Source organism: Opisthocomus hoazin, chromosome 1 (genome assembly GCF_030867145.1).
Source record: "Opisthocomus hoazin isolate bOpiHoa1 chromosome 1, bOpiHoa1.hap1, whole genome shotgun sequence".
NCBI classification, from domain to species: Eukaryota; Metazoa; Chordata; class Aves; order Opisthocomiformes; family Opisthocomidae; genus Opisthocomus; species Opisthocomus hoazin.
The window spans coordinates 99710725-99736322 of record NC_134414.1 but is presented as its reverse complement, the minus strand read 5'-3'; the positions used below and the strand labels follow the sequence as shown (position 1 = coordinate 99736322).

Genomic DNA, 25598 nt, shown 5'->3' with positions numbered 1-25598 from the left:
TGGTCTTAAACGTCTTTTCCAACCTGAATGATTCTATGATTCTACATATAGCTCATTTGTTCACTGGAGGAGATGGGGAGCAGGAAATGCCAGTGTATCTGACCGTTGCTCTGGTGTTCACAGGGGAATTACATTCATGGAGTCAGAAAGGAATTGAATATTAATATATTAAGACCTCTTCTAGTGTTTCCCCTTCCTGAACTGTTACTATAAGCAAGGTCAAGAGAGTCTCACTGAGAAGATGTCTTTATTTCATAGAGAGCTTTGCAGGTTCCTTGAATTCCTGTTTTTGATGTACTTTATCATTATTTTTAAGGACCAGTTTTAAAGATCATCCATTCCTCAAATGCTTCAGTGCTCAGAATTTCAGCATTTGAGGTGATTTCAACCAATTTGGTCTTGAATAAATACTACTTTTTTTTTCTTCATTCATTTAAAGGGTCATAGAGTGATCCATTTCTTTTGTCTGTTTCCCTCATTTGCCACCAGCCAGGTCTCGTTTCTTCTCTCATCATTTCCTTGACATGCTCCTGTGACCTAACGTTTGGTGATACAGAAAATGTGCTACACTAGGGAAGGTTTAGCATGTGAGAAAGTGACTCATATGAGAGAAGAAAATGAAATAACCAGGTTCCATTGTGAATAGAATGTCCTTAAAATGCAGATGTACTGCACACATACTGTACTCAAATTTTATCTGAGTTTGACTGGATTCTTTTTATGGTTGATAGCTATTCAGCATAGTTTTTAGAGTACTATTTGCCTTAAAAGGATGTGTAATGTATTCAAAAATTGCTTTAATAAATGTGTTTATCTTTGTTAGCTGGATTATTAAGTTGAAAAAATGTAGTAAAGTTGATTAGTTTTGGAAGTCAGTGGAAGCTTGGCCATTTGAATCTCTAATCCTATTAATTAGATTGTGATTGGATTAATATTTGCAGTGCAGTAGTGTTTAAAAAGAAGTGCTGGTTGCTTCAAAGAGAACTGCGCAAGTAGTTAACTCCCAAGTGCTTTTGGGGGTTTATCAGCTTGTTTCTAGAAATATATGGCAGATCCAAGAGTATTAAAACAATAATTACCTTCCAAAAAATACAGGATTCTTTTTGTTGTTTGTGGTTTTTTTTCCTTTCTTTTCACTTAGAATCCCTAATAAAATATCTTTCTGTCAATGGAATGTTTTGGTTACAGAAGGCCTCACATTGCAGTTGATTTTTTGGTTGTTAATTGGGCTACTGTTTAGGAATAGCAAATTGATGCTGCTGCGAATAACTGCAAACTATCAGCCTGTTCAGAGTATTTCTGCACATAGGTAGAAGAATAAAGATCAGAGTTAAAACAGAAAATCGAACTGAACAGAGAAGCCTAAACACAGTCCATAGTTTACAAATGAAATGAATTATACTTTTCTGCAGCTGAGATCATTTGCGGTTTCTTAATAAACACAAAGAGGTTGAAATGACTGCAAAACACCTCTTAATTTTCTAAGTGTAGAAGAGTGCAACAAAGGTATTTCTGCACAGATACATACAGGTAAATGAAGTGTTATAATACTGTTGGTGTAGTTAGTGTCTGCAGGAAAGAAAATGTCAGAATGATAGAAAAAATAAGGACAGCTGGGAGGATGGGGTGACACTTCCGATGATGATAGTTGGGAAATACAGTCGCTATCGTGTTTCATTGCCTTGCTGAAGAGAACGTAGGTCTCTGAATAGATTGTGGGTGGCTACTCTTAATAGCCTGAGCCCTGTGAAACCCTGCAGGAAGCCTGACATTGAGTGAGATTGTATTATTGTCATTCCCTGATTGCCTCTCTGTGCAGTTACAGTGTTCAGCAAAGACAGAAAGTCCAGGTATTAGCCTTAGTGGCCCAGGAGCATGGTACTTGAAGAATCTGTGCTGTTGCGAGAGGCAGAAGTGATCTGGGAAAGTACGGAAACCATATAAAACAGTCTGGCATTTCTCTGACTAAGGCAGAGGCTAAATTTCTTAGGTCTTGTAAGCGTTACAAATAAAGATTGTGCTGCCAAAGCTATGTTCCAAATCTTTGGTGGAAGTGCTGGGTTGCAACTTTATGTTGAGGCTTAGGACCCGTTTTCCATTTAAAGCAGGAATTTGACTTTTATGAAAAAAAGTGCTTTTTACAGATTTTGCTCTTTGAGTGTGTCATACTTTTTTCATAATTCTGAAGTTAATTGATAAATTTATGCATTCAAAAAAATTTGAAGCCAAGGTATTTTAAAATATGCCTAATCTCTTTCATGTTTTTTTTTTTCTTCAGTGAACTTTACCATAAAATAGAAGACATACTTCAAATTTTCCCTGTAGGTAAATTCAATTGAAAACCTATCCTCAGGCTTCCTTTGAAGAAAACACATAATGATTTAGACCTTTTTTTTTTTTTTGCTTATTGTGGACTGTCAGTGCCAAAGGTAACATACGTCACAAATGAGCGTGACTGCTGCAGAATTAATTCCTCTGAGAAGATGGGAGGAGAAGCACTGCTTTATTAAAAGACATAGTAGTTCAAGGGTTTTCAAAATTACTCAAAGTCCTTCTGGTGGAGGATCCTGAGAACAGCAGTCTGTGCTGCTCTGCTCTATCCATCCACTGCTGTTGTCACTCTAGGACAAAGTAATCAAGAGGCAAGTGCCACAAAATTAAAAAAAAAAAAAAAATATTGCTGGCAAAAGAGTTTTCCAGGAAAAACATTTTTGAATCTAGTTTGTCTGTTGGATTTGGAGATGACTTGAATGAAAACGTATTACTAGCTAGTTGTCCCATAGTTACACAAAATGAAGATGTGGTTTCGCAACCTGAAATTCTTGCTCAGTTTTTATTCATACAAAAGGAAATTTTAAATGAGTGTATTGCCAGAGTAAAGCTTAGGAAGATTAAGTAAAAATGACACATTTCTTACTGACACCAGTTCTGAATTTCTCATCATCAGAATTAAAAATTCAAAAAGATAAAATTCCTTTGCTGGCTTGGCTTGGCATGCTCTAGTTTTAGTAAACTTCAGTTGTGAATCATACCTTCAGTTTTTATTAACTTGGTTTTAATAATTTCACTAATGTCATTGAGAATGCATATTGTAGCTTCATTTTATTGAACTTTACATTTTTACTCAAAGGTTTACTTTTAGCTCTTCCCTTTTTCCTGTTTCTGTGTAGGCTTATTCATTGGGTTTTTGCCGTTATCCTTAAATTCCCAAATTTTAAGTTGTGGCTGATAAAGTGCAAGGAAAAAGCGATAAATCTAGCCGCTGTGCAAACAGAGGAATATTCACAAAGGCTAACAAAAAACTAGTAATAAGCTTGTTTTTGTATGCTCTGCCTATGTTCAATGGAGGGAGGGATGGACTTTTCTAATGATCAATCCTGAACACCTAATTAAGGCTTCAGCTTTGAAACTTTCTTTGAGCTCATCTGTTTTCACTGTCTATGGAGAAAGACCAGTATTTCTAATGTTAACCCAACTTCATGTTGGCATGCAATTAATGGCTTTTGAATAAGAATCTCTCTGATAGTTGTGCGTTGTGCAATAGTAATGCCTCTAAACGCTGTAAAAGTAAATTTGTGAACACTAAATGTATCCCTCTGAAAGTAAAAGTACATTTTGTACTGAAGAACAAATCTGCATGTTTCCAAAACTATTGTAGGTGGGTGCTTCTGATGACTGAGCTTTAATAATGGAGTATATGTCTGAGGTTAGTTATTATTTTGATTATGGAACTGTAGCTATCTCTTTGAATTTCCTTTACAGACAGCTCCTACGCTATTTTAAACATTTCTTTATCTTGGACTAGCTCCGTGTGAGAGATTTTTTTTATCCTTCTGCTTAGTAATATCCAACTGTAATTAAAAACCAAACTTATTCTTACATAATAGTGTATGATGATCTTTTTGGTAGGTAATTTCAAATTCAGATTGTGGGCCACAATTTGCTATGAGGACACTACTCTGCAGATACTCTACCTAGACCTCATTCTGACCTATTAGAATAGTTGGGGGCCCCTTAGCATGGAAAATCAGAAATGTAGATAAATTGGAAGAAAAGGATGCAGGTAAATGTAAAATGCAGATAAATATAAAAAAAGTAGATAAATGTAGTTAAACTGTAAAAAAAGAAGTACATTTTACATGTTCCATTTTTAACTATGGTAGAGGGATACATAGAATGCTGTCTTGAATGGCAGTGAGAAAGCGAAGGGAGTGATTGGAAAGAAAAAACAAAGCACACTTGAAAGTAAAATAAGTCACCCAAATTGGTGGTTGAACAGTTGTTGAACTGGATTCTTAAAAATTCTGGGTGAATGAGAAGGGTCTTGTGGTATGATTATGTAGCAGATCAGAAAGAAGTTACAGGAAGAGATCTATGAAGACCTCTCAGTATTTTTTTGAACTTAATTCTGGTGGAGTTATTGCTATGCAACCACTGCTGTATTCCTGTTGTTGGATATATAGCTCTCTTCTTGCTGTCCAGACTACACACAGCTTCATATCATTTACTCTGCTTTTTCTTTTTTTCTCTCCATCTTCAAGAAGAAAGTGTGGCTTTTCCATCAAAATTCCATGCAAAACGATTTTCTTTTTTAACTGAGCTTCTTCCAAGCAACTTCAGTTGACATAAACACTGATTACAGAGGGAATTATAACCTCTCAGAAGCAGGATATGTATGGGGGTTTTTTTCCCTCATCTAGATTCCTTGCAGGCTAAATTATGCAGTCCTCATCTTGGAGAGGGGCTAAAATTTAGCCCCTTGTCCCATCAAAGCAGGCTGCTTTGCACAGCTCTTTGGACATTATACAAATATGTTCAATTATCCTGTAATGTTCGTACATTTTTCTATCTTACTGATTTGTGTCTGCAGCAGTCTTGACAACCCATCCGTGCTTCTGAGTGCATGCTGGAAATCCTGCTCTGCTCTGTATTTTCACAGGAGATGGTGAGCTCTATACTTTTGGAGAACCTGAGAATGGGAAACTTGGATTATTGCCTGAACAGCTGAAGAACAATAGAGTCCCACAGCCTGTACTGGGAATTACGGAAAAGGTTAATAAGGTTGCTTGTGGTGGAGAACACACAGTGGTGCTGACAGGTACGCAGTTAACTGGCTTTTTTTACAGCCCTATAACTTTATCAGTAAACTCAGTTTAAAGAATTTACATCTCACTGGAATGTGAGATGCTATAGTGTTCCTAACTGGAAGACTGTTGTACACCAAGGAGGTAGAAATCCATGTAACAGTAACCTAAGTGCTGACCTGTGCTGTGCTGTGCTGCTCCTATAGTTTGACGTTCAGGCCTGTACTGCACATATCTCTCTGCTCAGGACTAACTTCACCAGCTAATTCTAACAAAGGAGCTTACAAGCAGCTCCTACTTGGTTACTTGGTGGTTACACTACCTGCGTGTCCTTACCTTTATCTAAAACCTCACCGGCAAGTTCCCCTGTGAATGTCCTTCCTATCTGACAGTATAAATGATAAATAGAGTTGTTTTGCTTGTAAGAAAATCCTATAAGAGCTCAAATGACCAAAATGGGGTAACCTTCCATGGATGGGGTCTGCGTAGCATGCTGTGCCTGGCTGGAGGCCTGTTCCGTTCCACACAGCTCAGGATTCCCAGCATCTGAAGGGATGTAAGATTATTGATACTGTCTTCTTTTTCTTTATAATATTAGCTCCAATAAATAGGAGTTTAAGAGATACTTTACTGAGTTTGAGTGACTTTCTTACTGGGATTGTAACAAGCCAGCACCTCCTAGCACAACGCAGATGATCGATGTTTCTTTTCTCTCAGGAGCTTGAAAGTGGTATTGGCGTGCGTGTTGGGGGGAAATTTTAGAGGAATGCTTCCATTCTGTAGTAAATTTAAATGACGCTGGATATTTAGGAATGTGTTTAGGAAGTCACTTTTCAAGCAGCTGTCTGTTAATAGTGATAGAGATGCACAATCTACTGGATGCCTAAATGGATTAAATATCTCTTTTGTGATACAAAATTTGCCTGTGACTTTAAGCAGAATCTTTAACGTATGTATAAAATTAGTACAGATATAGGCATTCAACATATCATACAAGTTATAAAAATAAGCAAATAAAACTGTTATAGACTAGTTCACAGTATTGTATGTATAGTACTTGAAAGATGGAATATGGTGTATATTACTGCACCATTAAACAGTTGTGTCCCAATGGTGAATTAGCTTTTCAAAGAGATATAGGCAAAGCATTGCTGACTGTTTATTTCCACAAGTTCTCTCCTGAACTGTAGTACTATAGAAGCAAGAAAGGGGAGTTTGACTTTGCCTACAGATGATTTGAAAAATACCAGCTTTGGCTTGTAATGAATTCCGCAGTTGTATAATATGCCTGTAATTAATCTCCTACCAAAATGCAAAAGCTATAAAAAGAAGTAGGACGTATAGATATCAGTCCTTAAATCTGTATTTTGAAAATCCTGAAGTCATCTCTTGTCAATCTGGTGGAGTGCCTTCAAGGTTATGTAACCAAAATTTCTAAAATAGAAATTGAAAATCTAACTGAAATTGTAAGTGATATGATGTGGTATTGTACTGCAAGCCGCTGGAGAGAGTACAGGTGGAAGTGATGTGCTGGGAAAGGTTATTTGTAATGATGAGTCAAGCTGCAAGATTCTGGGTAGGTTAAAACTCCTTTGGGAAGACTGTGAAGAGGAAATAACAGTAGCCAATGCCAGAAATAATGCAAACATTTGTCTACATTTCAATGCCTTTGTCTCTCTTCTTCCACCAACATACAGTCTTACCCTGGCAGTGTTCTATGTCATAAAATAAATTTCTTTGCATGAAATCAGATTGTCATTATTATGAAAAAAATTACTATAAATTTAGAACCAGCAAATGTATAAATCGTAGCATTATTTTATGGGTTATAAAGTGAAGTTCTGCAGAAGAATTTGATTATCATTATTGATTTTTTTTAACCATAAATCTGAAGCCAACCAATAGATTTTTTGCTTTAATGGTACTTCATGTGATAAAATTTCATTGTAACAAATGACTGTTACAGAGATTTAGTAGAAGGATGTAGACCTGGACATCAGCATTATAGTCAAGTCTGTCCAAGAGCTAGAACAAAAAGGCAAAATATAAACTCCAAAAAAAAAACCAGTGAAGAAAACACTATAGTAAGTCAGTGTCTTAGTATGTAAGATTTACTTGCCTGTGGAAATAGATTTTGTAGTAGAAGGCAAATAGGAAATTCAGTGCTGGCTTAGCTGGCAGTTGATGATCAAAGTGCTGAGTGCCAGAAGATCCAGCTGAGTCAGGAGGAGAACAATATCCTCCAACAAAGTACATTTTCCTGAAGAGTAATAGTTGTTGTGATAAGAGTGAAAGATCAGATAGATATTTGTTAATGTCACTCAGCTACTATTAAATAGGCTACAGGTATGGACTTCTGCCTAAGACACTTGGAACAAAAGAGTAGAGGATAATGGAAATATTGCCTCAAGTGAAAGATACTTCGTCAGGAGTGTTGACATACAGAAAATTTTCTGACTCAAAACAAAACTTGGGAAAAAGATTGGGAAAAGAGATAGTTTTGGATACTGTAATCATTTAGAAAGTGAGTGTAGCATTCATGCATTATAGGCTTTGCACCAGAAACTTCACTTAAAATCAGTACTGAAGTGTATATTGCGTCTTGAGATGATGAAGTGGCGTGACCACTAATTGAGAATTCTGATGAGGGATATATCTTTAGAGAGGAGCAGAAATATTTACACATCTTTTAAGCTCATTTTCCTAAATTAAGAATGTTGTACAATTTTGAAGAAATTCTGAATTTCATGTATCAACTCCCGTGAAAATGAGTGCTGTTTAGCTTTAGTAAGACAATATACACTGATACAGTTTTCATCTTTTCAGGGTCTTTCCAGTTTTTCAGAGTGTGTCATTTCAGTCTTAAAAAATAAGAAGTGAGTGTCTGACTATTGTATATTCCCCTGTTTCATCTATCTTGTTTAACATAGGAATAGGGTAGGAGAAAATGTCGTATGGAGAAGCTGTTGCACATCTTGGCTCATTTCTTGTCATCGGTTCTACTTAGGGTTTATCAAATTAGAAGAAAGCACAATCCGGTTATCTTACTGAGTACGAGGCAAGTTTCTTCCTGACTCTCATACATAATTAGTCTATTCCAAAGTATTTAATTTGATTTCTTTTTTATGACTGTCTTATCTATTCTACTGGCACTTTTGTATGGTAAGAACCACTGTTATCTGGGTAATTAAATCAAACTACGGTTTGGAATCTCTCCAGCAAGTATCAGAGTAAATGGTAGAAAGTATATATTAAAATGATTCACTATTTTTCTCTGAAACTCCAAAATGGGAAACTCAATTTTCTTCACAGAGAACAAAAAAACTGTTGAGAGCAATGATTAGAAAACAAACTTTTTTTAAAAAATTTTTTTAAGTTTTATAAATTTTGAATATGGTATTGGAAACCATTTTCTTTATGAGTCTTATTGTTACTTCTGCCTTTAATATTTGCAGTTGTTCTAGAGAATAAACAGAATTGCAGTTAAAAATTCTATCATGCAAAAGCTTTCTCTCACCGTAGCAGCACAGACTGACTCATTTCATGACAGTCTGTCAGCCGGTTCAAGAAGCTCATATCCTCATCCCAGATGACTTCTCTCAGAGACTTAAAAAAATACTTCCACTAGCCACAATGCTTGCCAAATGCTTCCCACTGAAAATGAAAGCTGTTGGTGTCATCACTTTCAAAAGAAATATAAGAGAGCAGCAATCCCAGTTTGCGTACTTTTTGAATAAAGCTTTTAAAAAAGTAGAATAACAATAGCTTGTGAATCTAGAAATTGGAGAAGAAACACATGATTGGGAGTGGCCTTAGTATCTTCCATTTTTTCAGATGATGACAGATCCTCTGGGAATAATCCTCTTTATAAAAGGAGATATTACCTCTTTTTATTCTCTGAAGGGAGGGAAAGCAAAGATACTCTTCAAAGGAAAAAGTGAAGCAGTCCTTCGAGAACAGATTGTTTGACGTAACAGTACAGCACATTAGTGCATTCGTGTGTAAAATGTTGGATTTTTCATCTTCTGTCTCAAGGTCTTTTAAAAAGAAAAGAAAGTCAAGATACCCCTTTGACAGAGAATGAAAAGGATGAAAATGCTCGATCTTTTCTTGACAGAACTGACTGTTCAAATCATATCTAGATTTCTCAAACCATTCTTAAGTCTGTATACTATTTATACTGAAATTCCCAAGTCCAATTACTAGCTCTCGTAAAACTGAGTATTGTGTCGAAAGCTGATTTTTACAGCAACATTTTTCAGCATAACCTGTTTAAGAATAAAGCCATAGTAAGAGTGAATAGTCCATTGGCATAATAGTAGTAGTAGTCAGGTGGTGATGATGTTCAAAGGAAATGAATCTGTGTGGAGAGATATAAACGTACCTGTCTTGTTTCTGATTTTCTTCTGTGGATTTTTAACTTGTCTATAGCCTTAAATACATAGCAAGGAATGCATGAATCTTAAAAACACTCTTGGAGCTCACTCAGTTCTTTCAGCAAATAACATGTGTTAAACAAAACCCTGAAAGCTATATAGATTTTTGCTTAGGACTATTTTATTTACAGTGACAACGGTCATGGAATTAAAGAACTGTTATGTGTTCCGGAAGATGCCTGTGAAGGTGGAAGATAGGCAGTTACAGGGAGATATCCCTGTTCTTCCAAAGAAGGAAATCTAGGAAGTAAAGGAGAAGCAGTTCCAGCACGCAAGGGCTGGAGGTCACTTGGAACAGTGAAGCCATTGGCTTCTGTGCAAGCTCTGAAACTAATTCTCTTTGTCCTTCAAGGGCCCTTCTCATGGGCTGCTGCTGAGGAGGCAGCAGGTCCTTCATCGAGGCCAAGGTGGGACCTGTGTTCAGTTTCTCTTGGGTGCTGTTGGTATGGCTGAGCCCTCCTAGTGATGCACTGACGCACTGGAGGCAGCGCAGCTTTCCTTGTGCTGCTGCGGCCAGATGTCTGTCCTCTCCACTTGTACCACTCTAGTGCTGCCTGCCTTGACCATTCCACAGGATTATCAGCAAAACCCCCCAAAACCTGGCTTATGGAGCTGAGCTGGCTCCCCACGTAGCCGGGTGGACAGCAGAGGCAGTGCAGGAAGGGACTGAAGAAAGCGAACGGGGGAGCGAGATCTGCCCTTTTGCTGGCAGCACGTTTCATTTGTCTCATCCAACCATGGCATTACTGGGACTGAGGACAGTAAGGAGGTGACAGTGGGGCTGTATCCATTTTTGGATCCATGCTGTCAGCAAATTAATTTGCAAATTCAAGCTCTGAATGATGAAATTCACCTCTGACATTTTATCGCAAAGTCTATGAGGTTGCTTTGCCAAAGACTTCTCTTTCCATGTATTTATAAAGACAAATTGGAGGAAATATCTGATTTCTGCTGAATGGGATTGTTACTGAGGTTTGGCCTCACTTCTGCACCGGAGTGTTGAATCATTTAAGAAAGGTGCCACGTTTTTGTCTTCCTATGTCTTGATAACTGACTAATAAGCGAATTTTAGGAGGAGCAAAATTTAGGTGCCCCTGCTCTATAGGGGCAGTAGAAAAAATCCTTCTTCTTATAAAGGCACTTTAACCTGGTTTTGGATTGGCCCATTCTCCTCTTTGTCACTGGAAATTGGGGAAAGAAAATAACTTCCTGTACTTCTAAAGTTATAGTTTGAGAACATCTCCCTTTAAAGACAAATGTCTTTAGAGGTCGTACGCATTTTATGACAAAGGCATTGCATATTTCAAGCTAGGATTAAAGATAATATGAAAAACTCCACCATCACACAAAATAATTATGTTAATCAGATAAAGCCATATAGTTTGAAAATGACAAAACCAGCAAGTTTCCAAAGAAATGTTAAGACAAATGCATTACTTTTAAACAGAATTTATGGAATAAGACATTTACTAAATGAGAAAGCCATTTACTAAAATGAAGATGAGATGTGCTTCACTTGGAGAAAGCTCCTTTCTTTCTGGAGTAGTTTCTTGATTCTTATGCAGAAAGTGTAAATATTACAGAAAATTTCTTAGTTGTTTTACTTTTTGAAGATCCTGAGGTGGTGTTGCTTTCTTACAAATTCCTTCCTGAAACTGCCAGGAGAGGGAGCTTTACTATTACGTTTAGGAAAAAACCCCAGCTTTACTGAACATTTCTCATCTACAGTCTGAAAAAGTGTGAGACCATTGGGTTTATTTTATGGAGTGAATTCATGACATCGTAATATGGAACTATTTAAAAGGGGCAGAAAGGGCAAACTCTTTCCTAGAATGAACATTTCCATACATAGTGTTAACAGTATTTCATGATGGTTCCTTTGAAATCGGAAAGTTCAATGTGAGTTGATAAGTGTGCTATGGTAGTAATATGGAATCTGGTCTGTTCTCTGCTTTTTCTTTCCCTGATAGTGGTGAAGGATTAGTTTGAGGGAATGGTAACATAATTTGTTTTTAATATTTCTCCAGTTTGTGGCTGCTCTGAGAATTTGGTCGCACAGTATAAACTACTTATATGGCACTGAAACTTACTTTGCTGTTCCAGTGACCGTGTTTCCTTGACACAAAGAAGTGGTCAAAAAGCAAAGATTCTCCATCAATTGTCGCTCCACACATTCAGCTGTGGATACCCATTCCTCTCTTGCTTTTGAAGGTAGTGAGATTTTTGACCTGATGGCATCTGTGCAGCAGGAACAGGCATGCTCTGCACCATGTTCATGACAATGATGTAACAATATATTGCTCCAAAGTCTCAGTTCTTTTCCCTTCACATAGCATATTTTTTGTCCTTCTCGATCTTTCGCAGGTTTTCATAACAATTTTTCAAGCTCTAATTAGTATGAGCAGCCCTGAGGAGAAGAACTTGGGGGTACTGGTGAATGAGAAGCTCAACATGACACAACAATGTACTCTTGCAGCCCAGAAAGCCAACCGTATCCTGGGCTGCATCAAGAGGAGCATGGCCAGCAGGTCGAGGGAGGTGACTCTGCCCCTTTACTCCACTCTTGTGAGACTCTACCTGGAGTACTGTGTCCAGCTCTGGAACCCTCAACATAAGAAAGACATGTATGTGTTGGAGCAGGTCCAGAGGAGGGCCACGAAGATGATCCGAGGGCTGGAGCACCTCTCCTACGAGGACAGGCTGAGGGAGTTGGGGCTGTTCAGCCTGGAGAAGAGCAGGCTCTGGGGTGACCTTATAGTAGCCTTCCAGTACCTGAAGGGGGCCTACAGGAAGGATGGAGAGGGACTTTTCACAAGGGTGTGTAGTGATAGGACAAGGGGGAATGGCTCTAAACTAAAAGAGGGCAGATTTAGATCAGATATTAGGAAGAAATTCTTCACCATGAGGGTGGTGAAACACTGGAACGGGTTGCCCAGAGAAGCTGTGGCTGTCCCCTCCCTGGCAGTGTTCAAGGCCAGGTTGGATGGAGCTCTGAGCAACCTGGTCTAGTGGAAGATGTCCCTGCTCATGGCAGGGGGGTTGGAACTAGACGATCTTTAAAGTCCCTTCCAACCCTTGCCATTCTATGATTCTGTGATTCTACATCCAGAAGAAAAAGGAGCAGAGAAGAAAATTCCAGGAAAACTTCTCCTTAGTCTTTAAATTTCCCTTTTAAAGCATGATCTCATCAAGATTTCCAAGCTTCACAGTCTTCCACTGTTGTGATGGATTGCCAAGGATGGACACACAAGAATCTTTATTGCTTGGGAGAAGCTCTCATGCTTTTTCCTGGCACAGGCAGTGCATTAAATGGACAAAATATAAATGTGGAAAGATGATTATTTTGTCACAAGATAACACAGTTATAGTGTTCTCTGTATTTAATGCAGACTGATTTAGTAGCCAAACAGAATACTGAAATCTGTTCTGTTATTGTTCCAGTCTGTTCTTACACACTATTTAGTATTTGCTTAAAGAGGTCTAGTCTATTAAATTTAGGGTTATACAGTGTACATGCAGATAACCAGAAATTTGGATGAGACTATTCCACTTGAAAATGTACATATAGGTAAACACTGTGGTCTCAAATTAATTTGCAGTATGTAAAGTCCCATAAATTTTTTGTCAGCTGCTATTTTGTGTATATGTGATCAGTGCATTATTTTGTGGTTGTGTTAGAAAATACATTGCATATTGAACCATTCAGAATTCTTTTCTGTATATATTTTACTGCTTAATTGCCTGTGTTTTATTTTGTTTTGTTTTGTTCTTAATTGATAAATTTAATTGATTAGTTGTTACATTTTTAAATTGATATAACATTGCTTTTTTGATGCTGATGTAATTTGACTTTCACTTGGTAATAGAAAGAAGGTTATAATGAATATATCTGCATATTTGTTGTTAACTTTGCCCGTACATTTTCAGAGACAGATGTATATACTTTTGGACTTGGACAATATGGGCAGCTGGGACATGGTACTTTTATTTTTGAAACTTCAGTACCAAAGTCTGTGAAACACTTGAGGAGGCATAAAATATGTAACATTACATGTGGGGAAAATCATACTGCTGTAATTGCAGGTATGTAAGTGAAAAATTCTGAAATGCACTTCCAGTCACTCTCTTATTATACTATAAAAGCTTTCTTTTTAAAAGGAGTAGTAGCAGAAGGCATGTGCAGACTTACTTTTCTGAAGGTTAAGTGAGCTAGTGAGAAAGCCAGATTTGATGTTAGGAATTTCTGATGCACAGCTATGCCATGCGTAGTTCTGTACGTGGGGAATTTTTACCTTATAATCATGCCTTGCTAACAAGTATTCTTGTTTAGAACCCTTTTTTTTGCCATACAATTTCAAGTGTTTTGTTGTTGGTTTTTTTTCCAAAACTGTCTAGAATAACTCTAATCTCTGACAGTACTTTGTCTGAAAATACGAAAATAATTGTTCAGGTGTTGCTTTAGGAAGAGAAGTATTCCTCACTTGCATAGCCTGTTACTTTGTAATGGTTTTGTACTGAATCTTTGTTATTGATAACATCCTTTTTTTTTTTTTCTATATACAGAGAATGGCCTCATGTTTACTTTTGGAGATGGGCGACACGGCAAGTTAGGACTTGGAGAAGAGAGTTTTACAAATCAGTTTGATCCCACTCTGTGTTATAATTTCTTGAGTTTCACAGTCCTTTTGGTAAAACTTTTGTTCATGATTATCAGACATCAAAATGTTTCTATTTTTATGAAATGTTATTAATGAGTTGAAATCTCATTACAGAATTATTATTGTCTATAACATCTAATTAGTAGACAACACAAATTGAAAGAACAAGGAAATTATATTTCACACTGTTCATTTAGTTTAGAATGTACTTGGCTTGGACTACACATACAGACTGCTTTTTAGGTTTTTATTCAGTAGTGTTGTGCTATAGTTTTTTGGTCTATAGAGTTGGTAGCAGCCTATAAAATTAAATATTTATTGCTCTTAGATTGTTGGCAGTAGGGGGAAACTAATATATGTTCTGAAAACACGAGAGAGATGTTTTTAGTTTTAACGATTATTTGTACAGTGGGATATAAATTAAATCTTAAGAAAATTTGAGGTGTTTTTTTTTTTAATCCAAATGGAATGAGAAAGGAGAAATACTTTTTTATTCTAAGGGCATTGTTTCCATCTGTTTCCTGAGGTGTTGAAGAAATAAATGTCACAGAATTGCCAGCATCAGAAATGCAAACATGACTCTAAATTGTGCAAAATTTGGGACAAAAGTCTGTGGCTCACTTCTCTTTGTTTACTGGACTTAGAGTTTAAGGAAATTTTATCAGAAGTGGTAGGGGGTTTAAACTTTTTAGAAAGTGAAACCTCTGATCTTTATGTAATTATACTTTGTCTACTGGGAGGGTGTAGGCCTTTGCATTACATTTTACGGATTTTGTGATAAAATATCTAGGTTTGTATCACTGAAGTTAGCAGTATTTCTCACATTTGACTTACATCAAAATAATTAGCTCCAATCCCTTCAAAATCAGTGGAAATACCTTTACCACCTTCTGTATCAATAATTTGATAGACCTACCTTGTGTTCTGTTCAATAGAAATATGTTGTATTTAAGTAAGAAGAAATGAACATAGATCACTAGTCATTAATAACTATAATTATGTACTTTTACTTGGCTAACATCATTAGGAGCTAAATTTAAAGTAATTTAACATCTCTTACATTTATTATGTTTTTCTTATAATACAAGCCCCTAGAGATAATCGTAACAAAATGAGATCCTTGTATTTATAATTGCAAATGAAATAAGCAGACCTTTTTTGGTGCTGTAGGTTGCTTGTGGTGGTTGTCACATGCTAGTTTTTGCTGCTCCAAGACCTAAAGGATCTGAAGAAATACTCTTAGACGATTTATATGAGAGCTGTTTGACTGCTACTGTCTCTAAAACGAGTGGAAACACACTACTGACAAACACCTTACAACTAACATCGGCACGAATGCGTCGTCGAGAAAGGGTAAATTCAGAGCTGTTTAGAGTTGCCATACTGGTTTTAGGAAACAAAATAACTTCTTAGATTAAAATCACAGCATATACTCAGCAGATAAATATAAATCCTTAAAATATGTGTTGAAATTTAATGTATAAAAAAAGAATGAATGTCTACTCTGGTCCCAAAATGGATGCCGATAAAAGATAGGCAGTGGTCAGATTTTACTTGTTCTATGAAAAAGACCCAGATTAGTTTTGTATTTTTTTACTCTAAAATATTGAGCCTGTTCCTTTGCATTTTTAAAAATATCTTAGAAATATGAAAAAAAAAGAACAAGAACATTTTTTGTGTGTTTCCTCTGAGTCCTTGAATAGATTAAATACGTTCTTAGTTTATAAAATATCAAAGGGGAAAGTTTCACAATCAGCTTAAAATGATCCTAAGATCCTGTAGCTGCTTGAAATAGTTTTTTCTCCTTTATCTCCATTACACATTCAGTGTGGTTTTTTTAGCAGCACAGTGAATTGGATCATTTCACTTACCTGTCTGAAAACTAACTCTACCACAAAACCACGTTTATTTTGTAAAAATATATTGATGTAGTGGATTAAGTAACTCAGTGTTATTTGAGAAAGTAGTATTTTCATTTTAAATACAAATCACTGCATCTCTCCACTTTTTATAAATAATTAAAATATTCAAGAAATTTTGTTTATGCTTTGCCTTCAAAGTTGGAACACTGTATCGTCAACTAAAGGGAAATACTACTGTGAAGTATGTGAGATTGCTTACATTTTATTCTTCTACTCTTATTCTCAATTTTTTTTTTTTTAATCTTCTAAAGGAAAAGTCACCAAAATACATTGGTCGACTGGCACAAACTCTGCCTCCACTGGGAGAAAGCTTCTTAAAATCTTCGTTGCCTGTGACTAGCAACACTAGCCCACTCTGCTTTTCTGCAACAAGTCTTCCTAAAGGTGAACCTTCGAAGGATACAGACCTTGAAAAAGGTGAAGTGTCCCCACATCTTGTTTCTGTTTTCTGAGAGTTGTGTGGTTTGGCTCTCCTCATTCATAAACAAATGATCAGTTTGAACATGAAAGAAGTTTCAAGTTCAGTCTTATCTCAGGAGGGTCTGGCAGAACACAGGCACGAAAGTTGAAAAATGCATGCAAGAAATGGCCTTACTCTTGGTTCATGTTCGGAAAATGTGCTTAGAGATTTAGAGAAGGGTTGAGTGAAAGAAAACAACTTCTGAATTGTACCTGAAGTTCCCCAAGCCTGTAGAAATACGACTTCACAAAAATAGTGTAAGATTAGTAACCACTTTCTCCATTTTCATGAAAAAAAAGAATTGCAAAAAAAAATTAGGAACAATTGTAAAGACACAGGAAGGCCTGCAAGAGACCTTGAATAAGTAAAGAGGTCTACTAATTCTTATAGGAGCTTTCTTCTTCACTTGGAAATGCAAAAGTACTCTTCACTCTCTGTTATCTAAGATAATAAGGATTTGCAGTATTCTAGATAATGCGAAAGCCTGGGTAACAGTGGTACTGATACAGTGCTGGACTTCTGCACAGATTCTTTAGAGCAGTTCTGGACTTCATCTGGGTTCCTGGGCATGTGTGATTTCCTGGGAAGAGCAATGCAGAAGAGTGCAGAATGCAGTGCTTCTGTGTATAAGTTAGCTGGGATTTATTGGACAGTCAAATCCAATTTGAAAGTAATTAATTCAGTTAGAATTAAGATGATTATTTGTAAAGCTGCCAGCACGTCTATTAGCATTTCTGGTTCCAGGAAAGCAGTGCAGTGAAATTTAAAATGCCTTTGGAGTCTTCTGAGGCCTGAAACCTCAGGTTTTGTGCCCAGTGAAACTGATCATATACCTGATGAACTTGCGATGAACCTGAAACTTGTGCAGGTACATTTTTATGATGCTGCCTTAGAGTTAAACTCACTGTCTCTCCATCCATTACGTAGATAATGTAGGTAACATGACTGCAGCTAATTTAGTCTAATTGGTACACTATTATTAAAATAGTATCCAAAAGAAGCTTTGTCCCATGTAATAGATATGCTTTGAAAGCCTGCAAAAATGGTCAGAGATGTACAGTGCACTGAGGCCAGATTGCTGAGCTACCTCTAATGTTAATATTGATGAAAAGAAGGTGGAAGTGATTCTGCTGTGTCTTAGGGTAGGGGAATGAGGAATCTCAGGACTTCAGTCCTATGTCAGTGAAATAGAGATAGTCATTTTACAAGAGTGGGGTGTTCTGTTTGCTGTATATTGCTTGTTCCTATGATATTTGTTTACTTCCCCCTATTTTACCTTAAGAAAAGAATCATCAAAAAGATAAACCTGGTGAAGACTCTTCAGAAGAAGATTCAGATGATGAAAATAATGACAGAAACCTCGGAGATACAACTGACATCCTAAATATGGTAATATATTCCACTAATGAATCTGTGATTCAATCGTTTTTATGCAGGGGAAGAATGAAGCAGCTAAATAATGTTTCAAGTTCTAGTTCAAGTTCTAGCCCAGAACGTCATAAGTAACATTATGCGGCATCAAGAATTACTGACATACTGTTAAATGAGCATGCATTTTGTCTCATCATTATCCAATGCTAAAGTTTGTTTTCATTTTCCAAGTAATGCTGTAATATGAGATTGAAGCAGTCCAAGTAGTGCAGCCACTCCCCATGCTTTAGCTCTGGATATCGGAAAGAAAAGGAGAAGGATGCTGGATACCACGTGGTGATCTCTGTCTCTGACCTTTCTCATCTTGATAATTTCCAAGACAGAGAACTGTAGGAAATGAACCAGAGAGCTGTCTTTTCCTGTTTCTAGAAGAGCTTTTTTAGTGCAGTTAGATCACATTAAAGGGAAGACCAAAATGCAGGCATTTTGATTATTTGGTGATCCCCAAGCATGTTCCTACTTACTTCTTTTATTTAAAAAATATGTTCACCTTATCACATGTGCACCTTTCCAAAATATTTTGTTCTCTTGGCAGATAGGGCATGTCCTGGCCGTAATGCAGTGCACTGGAAGGAGTATTGGTTTATGTCCTTTTTTTTAACTTCAATGGAATGGAAACAAATGAGCAGCTCACTGTGGACTCAGCTCAGGATACACTGTCAATTATATTGAAGGGATTGCAGCTTTTAATGGAATCATTACTTGTTTGTGCTTAACAGTACTCGGCATTTAACAATCTGTTTGTGCATACCATTTATTTAACAGTTATAAAACTTAATTTTCATTTCCAAGAAAAAAATTGTTTTCGGATATGATGCACAATGTGGCCTTCATTAATTTACTGAGGCTTTATTTGTAACATATTGCACACTTTTTGTGCTTGACTTTCTTCTCCATTTTGTTTTTGTGCCCCTTGTGAATCAATTTTAAAACATTTATCAGAATGAAACAGTACATTTGAAAAAAATCTATCAGGCAAACTTGTTAAAATACAAAGAAAAATGATTGCTCTTCCTGAGTCTGAATGAAAATAATCTGTTACAGCATAGCTGTTTCAGTTTTTCTGAACTGTGGCAACATGCAGCTTATTGAAAAATGTGACAAGAGGAGGAAATGTCTTTAATATGGTATTGATGATACAAATTCTTGGGAGTCAGAAACCAGAACTGGCCATGCTCACTGTGTTGAAAAACAAAATGGTGGTTAAACCATAAGCAGTTAACAAACAGCAGCAGCGAACATTACCATCTTGTCGTTTGGAGTATATGGGATGGGGTGACCAAAATCTCACTATACTTGCCCACCTAGTAGTATTCTACATTGCCTTGCCTTTTGGGTTTTTGCTTGTGTAGAAGAGGTAAAGGCATTAGATTCCGATGAAGATTCCTGCTATGTAATGTTTCTTTGCACCTGTTCTTTCAAGGCTGTGGTATCAAACTCGATGTTAAGTTGAAGGTTGTGATGATGAGGGAGTAAGGTGTTATGTTTGTAGCCACAACTTCACAATGAGTGGAAGGTGGATCTAAAATGTACTTATGGGCTGTAAGAGAGGCCATGTAGATTTCGGTCTCTGCAGAGGGTTAGTGTTGACAACTAAGCTGGTTACCACTCTCTCTCTTTATAAGCAGTAAATGAGGGAGTGGAAGGGAAATAGATGAGTGAGCACACAGATTTGTCTCAACCTGACTGCAATAATATTGAAATGTTCATATAATAGCTCTGTTTATGACTAGGCGTTGATACTGCTTTTCCTATTAGTTGTATTTATTTTTTTAATAGAGATCTTATTTTTTGCAGACACATGCGATGAAATTGAATCCCAGTGACAAGTCTTTAAAATTATCACCAGTCCAAAAACAAAAGGTACTGTAACTAATTATATATATGTGATACTTATACTGATGTTTAAAAGTTTTACAATTCTTGTATTATCCTTGAACTTCATGGGTTTTTTTGAGTTGTAGAAAAACTAGGCAAATTTTATAGGCCTCCTCTTGCTAATTTTCTGAATATCCACGAGGTAAAATTCGAAGAAGCTGACTGAAGTTAGAATTTGTGCAGGCACATAGAACTCCTTATATGCAGCATAGTTTGAGGAAGGAGTATATAACACTTCACCAGTTTAAGGAGCAAGAGACTATCATATACACTTTGCAACTTAAGCTGATAACATACATTTCTACTGGTTAGTTGATATTAAAATATTTTTATTGACTTTTGGCACACTAAGTAAAGATTTTATTTACAGATAATCACAATGGAATATATTTAAAGGAGCAATAATACTGATTTCAATTATGAAATTAAAATACTTCTGTATTATCTTTCTATTTCACTCCTAAAGTAAACCCAGCATTTCAGCATTTTGATATATTTCATTAAATTTAATATTTAAAAAATTTTTTTGCAGAATTTGTTTTTTAAAGCAGAAAGACAATACATTTTCAGACTTACTAGAAAGAGCAGAACAGTGAGTGTATCGGAAGATTTCCCACGGGGAAAGGTGGATGAAGGTGTAAGGGAACTGTAGTCTTTCCTTCTGTTCGCACAGCCTCACACATTGCATGTGCTCTAGGTTATGGGATGTGATAGTGGCTGTACAGTTCTTACTGCATTCACTTTGAGAGCTTGGATAGTGCAAAAGGCATTTACAATCAACTGAATGTTACATTCTTCCAATATGTGCACTTATAAGTTCATTTCATGTGAAATACTCTACCTTTTATGCTATCTCTTAGTTCCCTCATACAAATTGTTTCTGTTTTTGTAACCTTTTATTTTGCTGTCATTTGTCCTTAATGCTTTCCTTCTTTCTTTTTAATTTTCTGCTTCTCGTGTGGAATAGAAGAACAATAAAAATGTGAAACTGAAAAGAGATGGTAAGGGTGGGCTGAAAACAAAGGATTCTGATTTCATGAAGGAGGGGTCAAAATTAGACTCTGGCTCTTTACAAAAGCAGACTTCGCTTTCAGAGTCACTGGGACAAGATTTAGAAAAAAGTAGTGCCTTCGTAGGGAAGCCTGTGGCCAAAAAAACCCCAATGAAAGGTCAATCTGAGCATGCACAAAGTGTTAGTACTGTGAAAAGGGGTGTTCAACAAATTACTAGGGACAAATGCAGATTAGGGAAGAAGAAAAGGGAAGAAGAATATGTGGAAAATCCTGAATTTGTCCGAGAGGATGTAACTTATCATCTTCCCACTGAAAAACAAATTCTGACTGAAAAACCAAATTCTTCCAATAAAAAGTCAAAAGCTGTTAAATCTAAGCAGTCCCTTAAAATAAATGTACTTCCTTCTGCATCCAGGGATCTGCCCCAGACTGATTCATTAATTGTACAAAAATACAATCCTGTTAAAAAGCAAAGAAGTCCAGAAGCAATAGAAAGTCGTAACAAAATAAAGGATGTTAATGAAAAATCTGATAAATGTGAAAGAATATGCATCCGAGGAGAAGAAGGTAGAGAAGAGCAGGGAGGGTTTAAAAAAAAGGATCAATTTTTGAAACAAATAGCTGTAACTATGTCGTCATCTTCAACTGAGGAAAGTAGTAATGATCTTGCGAAATACGTACTTAAGAGCAGGGAAAAAGAAGAGGACTACTATGAAGGTACAAAGTTCCAGAAGGCAATGAAAACGGTAGAAAAAGTGAAAAATTTAGACTTAAAAAAAGAAGACAGTGAGATTGAGGAGATGCAATCTATAAACAATGAGAAAGAACGTGTAAATTCTGATATAAAAAGCCTGAATGAGGAAGAAACAAACTCTGAAGCTAAATCTGATGAAGACAGGCAGTTAGAAATTAGGAATGAGGAGGAATCTAGTCAAGAGCAGGAGAGTGAAAGCAGTGAAAATGGTGAAAGTAAAAAAAACCAACTAGATGAAACAGTTGACAGCGAAGGGGAACTAGGGGAGAAAGAAGAAGAGAGTGAGGTTGAAAAAGATAGAGATGAAGTTTCAGTAGAAAGAGATGAAGATGAAGAGGAAAAAGATAACGAGCAAGAAAGTGAAAGAGACAGTGAGAATGAAGGTGAAGAAGAGACTGAAGAGAATCAGGAAGATGACAAAGAGCAAGGAGATGAGGAAGGCAGGCTGATGGAGGAAGAAGAAATGCTGAGTGAGGGAGAAAAGGAGTATATGGAGGAGGAGAAGTATGCAAAAGAGGAAGACACTGAAAAAGAAAAGGAGGAGCAGGTTGAAAGTGAGGGAAGAGATGAGAGTGAGGAAGGACAAGAAGATAGAGAGGAGGAGAAAGAAAAAGAGGTAGAGGCAGAAGAGGAAGGAGAAGATGAAAAGGAAAATGAGAAAGAAAACAATGAAAGGGAGAATGAAAAAGATAAAGAGGGTGAAGAGGAGGAGTTAGAAGAATCATTGTCAGGGAGGGAGGAAGAGGAGGTATCCGAAGAAGAACAGGAGGAGGAAGATGCAAATAGGAGGACTAAGGAGATGGGGGAGGATGGAGTGGAAGGAGAAGGAGAAGAGGGGGAGGATGAAGTGGGAGAGGAAAGAGAAGAGGAAGAGGAGGAGGAGGAAGAGGAAGGAGCAGAGGCAGAAGGGGAGGAGGGGGAAGAAGATGAAAACAAGGAAGAAGAGGAGTGGGAAAATGAAGAAGAGGAAGGGGAAGAAGAAGAAGATCAAGAAGAGGGAGAAGGGGTGGAAGAAGATGAAGGAGTAGGGGAGGAAGAAGAAGAGGAAGAAGAGGGAGTTGACCATGAGGGAGAAGAGGGAGTGGAAGAAGAGGAGGGAGAGGAGGAAAAAGAGGAAGAGGAGGAAGAGGGAGAAGAGGAAGAGGGAGTGGAAGAGGAGGAGGGAGAGGATGAGAAAGAGGAAGAGGAGGAAGAGGGAGAGGGAGGGGAAGAAGAAGAAGGGGAAGAGAAAGAAGAGGAAAAAGAGGAAGAGGGAGAGGAGGAACAAGAAGGGGAAGAGGGAGAGGAGGAACAAGAAGGAGAAGAGGGGGAGGGGGAAGAAGGAGAAGAGGAAGAGGATGTGGGAGAGGAGGAAGAAGAGGGTGAGTGCGAGGAGGAAGAAGGAGTGGAAGAGGAAAAAGCAAAAGTTAAAAGAAAAAATTACAGTTATCAGCTTCTACAAAAGAAAAGCAAAGCCAGAAAGCCAGAGAAGACAGAAAGTACTGCTTTACCAAACAGCTCTAAACAAAAAATGAAGCCCAAACAGCACGTAGCAAATGGTTTACATAATTCAGAACAATTTTGGAACAATGTGCTACCTCATTATTTAACACTAAAGTAGCACAGACTACTGGAGATGCGTTTTAAACCTATTCAGGAAACTCTGGAACTACAGCAGATTGATTTTTATTACTACAAAAAACAATTTAATGTAATCAAAATACATTACTATGCATATACTTTAAGTGCCAACTTCTTGAAAAAGACTGAAGAAAATGTTTAGATTTGGGAAGCTTTTATGAGAGAAATCATATTAACTGTTCATACAGTCACACAATCAGCTGACACGTACAGATTTAAAAAAATATTTTCCAAGGAGGCAAAATGTGTTTGCCTCAATTTAATTGTAATGTCATGCTGACAACATAAATTATACATTGTGACAGTGTAATCTTCCTTGCCTTTGAATCAGATTTCTGAAAGTAATACATTAATTTTTCGTTGCAGGATACCTTACTTGTTAATGTGCCTTATATGAAAGGAGTGTCCGTAAATTATCAAAGATTCATATTTTTTAATTTTTATATCAGTCCATATTCATTCCCCCTACTTTTCTTCTGTTCATATATTGGTAAAATGTTTGAGTACTCAGCATAAATTACAGAAACGACAAATTGCCAGATTCACACAGGTCGGTAGATGGGAGGTAAATGAGAACATAGGCCTGGGTGAAATGATGGCCTGGGCTTTTTCAAAGGCCTTAAGGTTGACTTCTTATTTTGCACACAATTATGTGCAAAAAGACAAACACAAGTCTCAGAACCTGTCCTAGATTACATTAGAGTCAGAATGCATCTGTTTAGGGATAATTTTTGACTGTCGCATTTGGTGATTAGATATAATTAAGAATTTGAAAATATACACCTGTAAAACGTGATTTACTTGTTTATACTGTGCAATACACAAAAGATTCTACATCTGCCTACAAAAGACTACGTGACATTAGTCATCTAACTCTAAGGTTCGCAAGGAGGGGAATACAATTTGCTGCACTGTGAAGTGCATATGTGTTTTCAGGATCAGAGCCTAAGCTTCTTGTCATTGGAGGAGATTTGTGGTTTTCACTCTTAAAAATCACATCTGTGATCTCCAAAAAGAGGACAATGTAATAAACCAAGAAGCCTGATGGAATGGTAGAGAAAGTGGCGTGAAAGTCTGGATTCTTTTTGGATAAGACAAAGTATCATAATACTTCTGGAGTTTCCTTAAAATACCCGAACAAATCTTGCAAGGTATTTTTGTACCTTATTGCATTACTGTTTCAACTATTAGTGGTCGAACTGGCAAAAGAAAGGATAGGGACACATCACGCAGCATTATTACTTAAATACAATGCTGATTGGTGGTCTGAGAAATTTTTGTGAACAGATCTCAGTATTGACATTCTCTAGAAAAATAGTTATTTAAATCCTATTTGAAAATGAGGACAGGAGAAGAAAGGAATCAAAATGAGTAAATGTCATTGAATAAAAATGTTAATCGAATCAATACCTGTGTTGTGATTATGAAAACATTTTTAATGTTGTTTTATAAGATACCTGCATTAAACTATCTTTGACACAATGTCTCCAGAATTTATTTTCTAAAAAGGCTGACATAGATAATAGTTTGCCAGTAGGTTCTAGTCCAGTTTGATCCTTCCTATCTCAGTCACCCCTTCCGTATACTGCATTTGAAGGTAAGGTCACTTTCAGCCATGCTGCCGTGCCTGACTATAACAAAAAGTCTGTATTTTGTCCCTGTGAAATTTATTTCAAGCTTTGGGCTTTTGTGGAATACATTGTCTTGACATCAGCAGGTCCCTGGAAAAGGGCAAGTATTCTCATATACTGATAGAGTGGAATATTTTAACAGTTAAATGCACTTCCCAAGAACAAAGCTCGCTCTGACAAAAGGAGTGCTCGGTTATTTCGTAGAAGTGCTGTACTGTCACTAAACTGCTGTGAAAATATTTACTTTTGAAACTAAGTGGAGCTAAGATGTGTTATTTTCTCTTTTTTAGGAAAGATTAGGATGTTACTGTGATTAGAGTAATACTGAAAAGTGTTTTTGTAGGCCTAAAACAGTGTTTCTTGGACATGACATCTTATTTGTGATTCTGAAATTCAGCTGTGAAAGAAAACTACGCTGTGGGAACAGATCAATTATTTCTTGTGAAAAATACTTGCTAGAGAGAGGGGGGGAAAAGTGAGAGCACTTAGAATCAAGTGATTGCCAGTTCCTTATAGGAATGGCTCTGCATTTACTGTTTGACTGTAGCCTTTAATCTAAAACCTTAGGCGAATGGGGGGCCATTTGTTGTTCCTCTCTTAACATGCGCTGATAGCATAAAGCTTCCCAGGGGAGTAAAGGAAGCCAAGTTATGGGCATCTCCTCTTCTTTGTTTTGTCTGAATGAAAATTCATTGAATTGAGAACTGATTT

The 25598-nt window shown here is 36.9% G+C and overlaps 1 protein-coding gene across 1 annotated transcript in view; it reads left to right on the top strand.

Moving 5' to 3' along the window:
- The window catches only part of RPGR (retinitis pigmentosa GTPase regulator), a 44773-nt gene extending 20107 nt beyond the window's left edge, over positions 1-24666 (top strand). The window contains 10 exon segments of the mRNA XM_075430594.1: positions 4940-5098; positions 13448-13603; positions 14084-14208; positions 15349-15531; positions 16352-16517; positions 17843-17949; positions 19789-19854; positions 20449-20490; positions 20493-20504; positions 20837-24666. Of these exon segments, the coding sequence (XP_075286709.1) occupies positions 4940-5098; positions 13448-13603; positions 14084-14208; positions 15349-15531; positions 16352-16517; positions 17843-17949; positions 19789-19854; positions 20449-20490; positions 20493-20504; positions 20837-23236 (3416 nt within the window). The 3' untranslated portion in view covers positions 23237-24666.
- Positions 24667-25598: the final 932 nt, after the last annotated feature.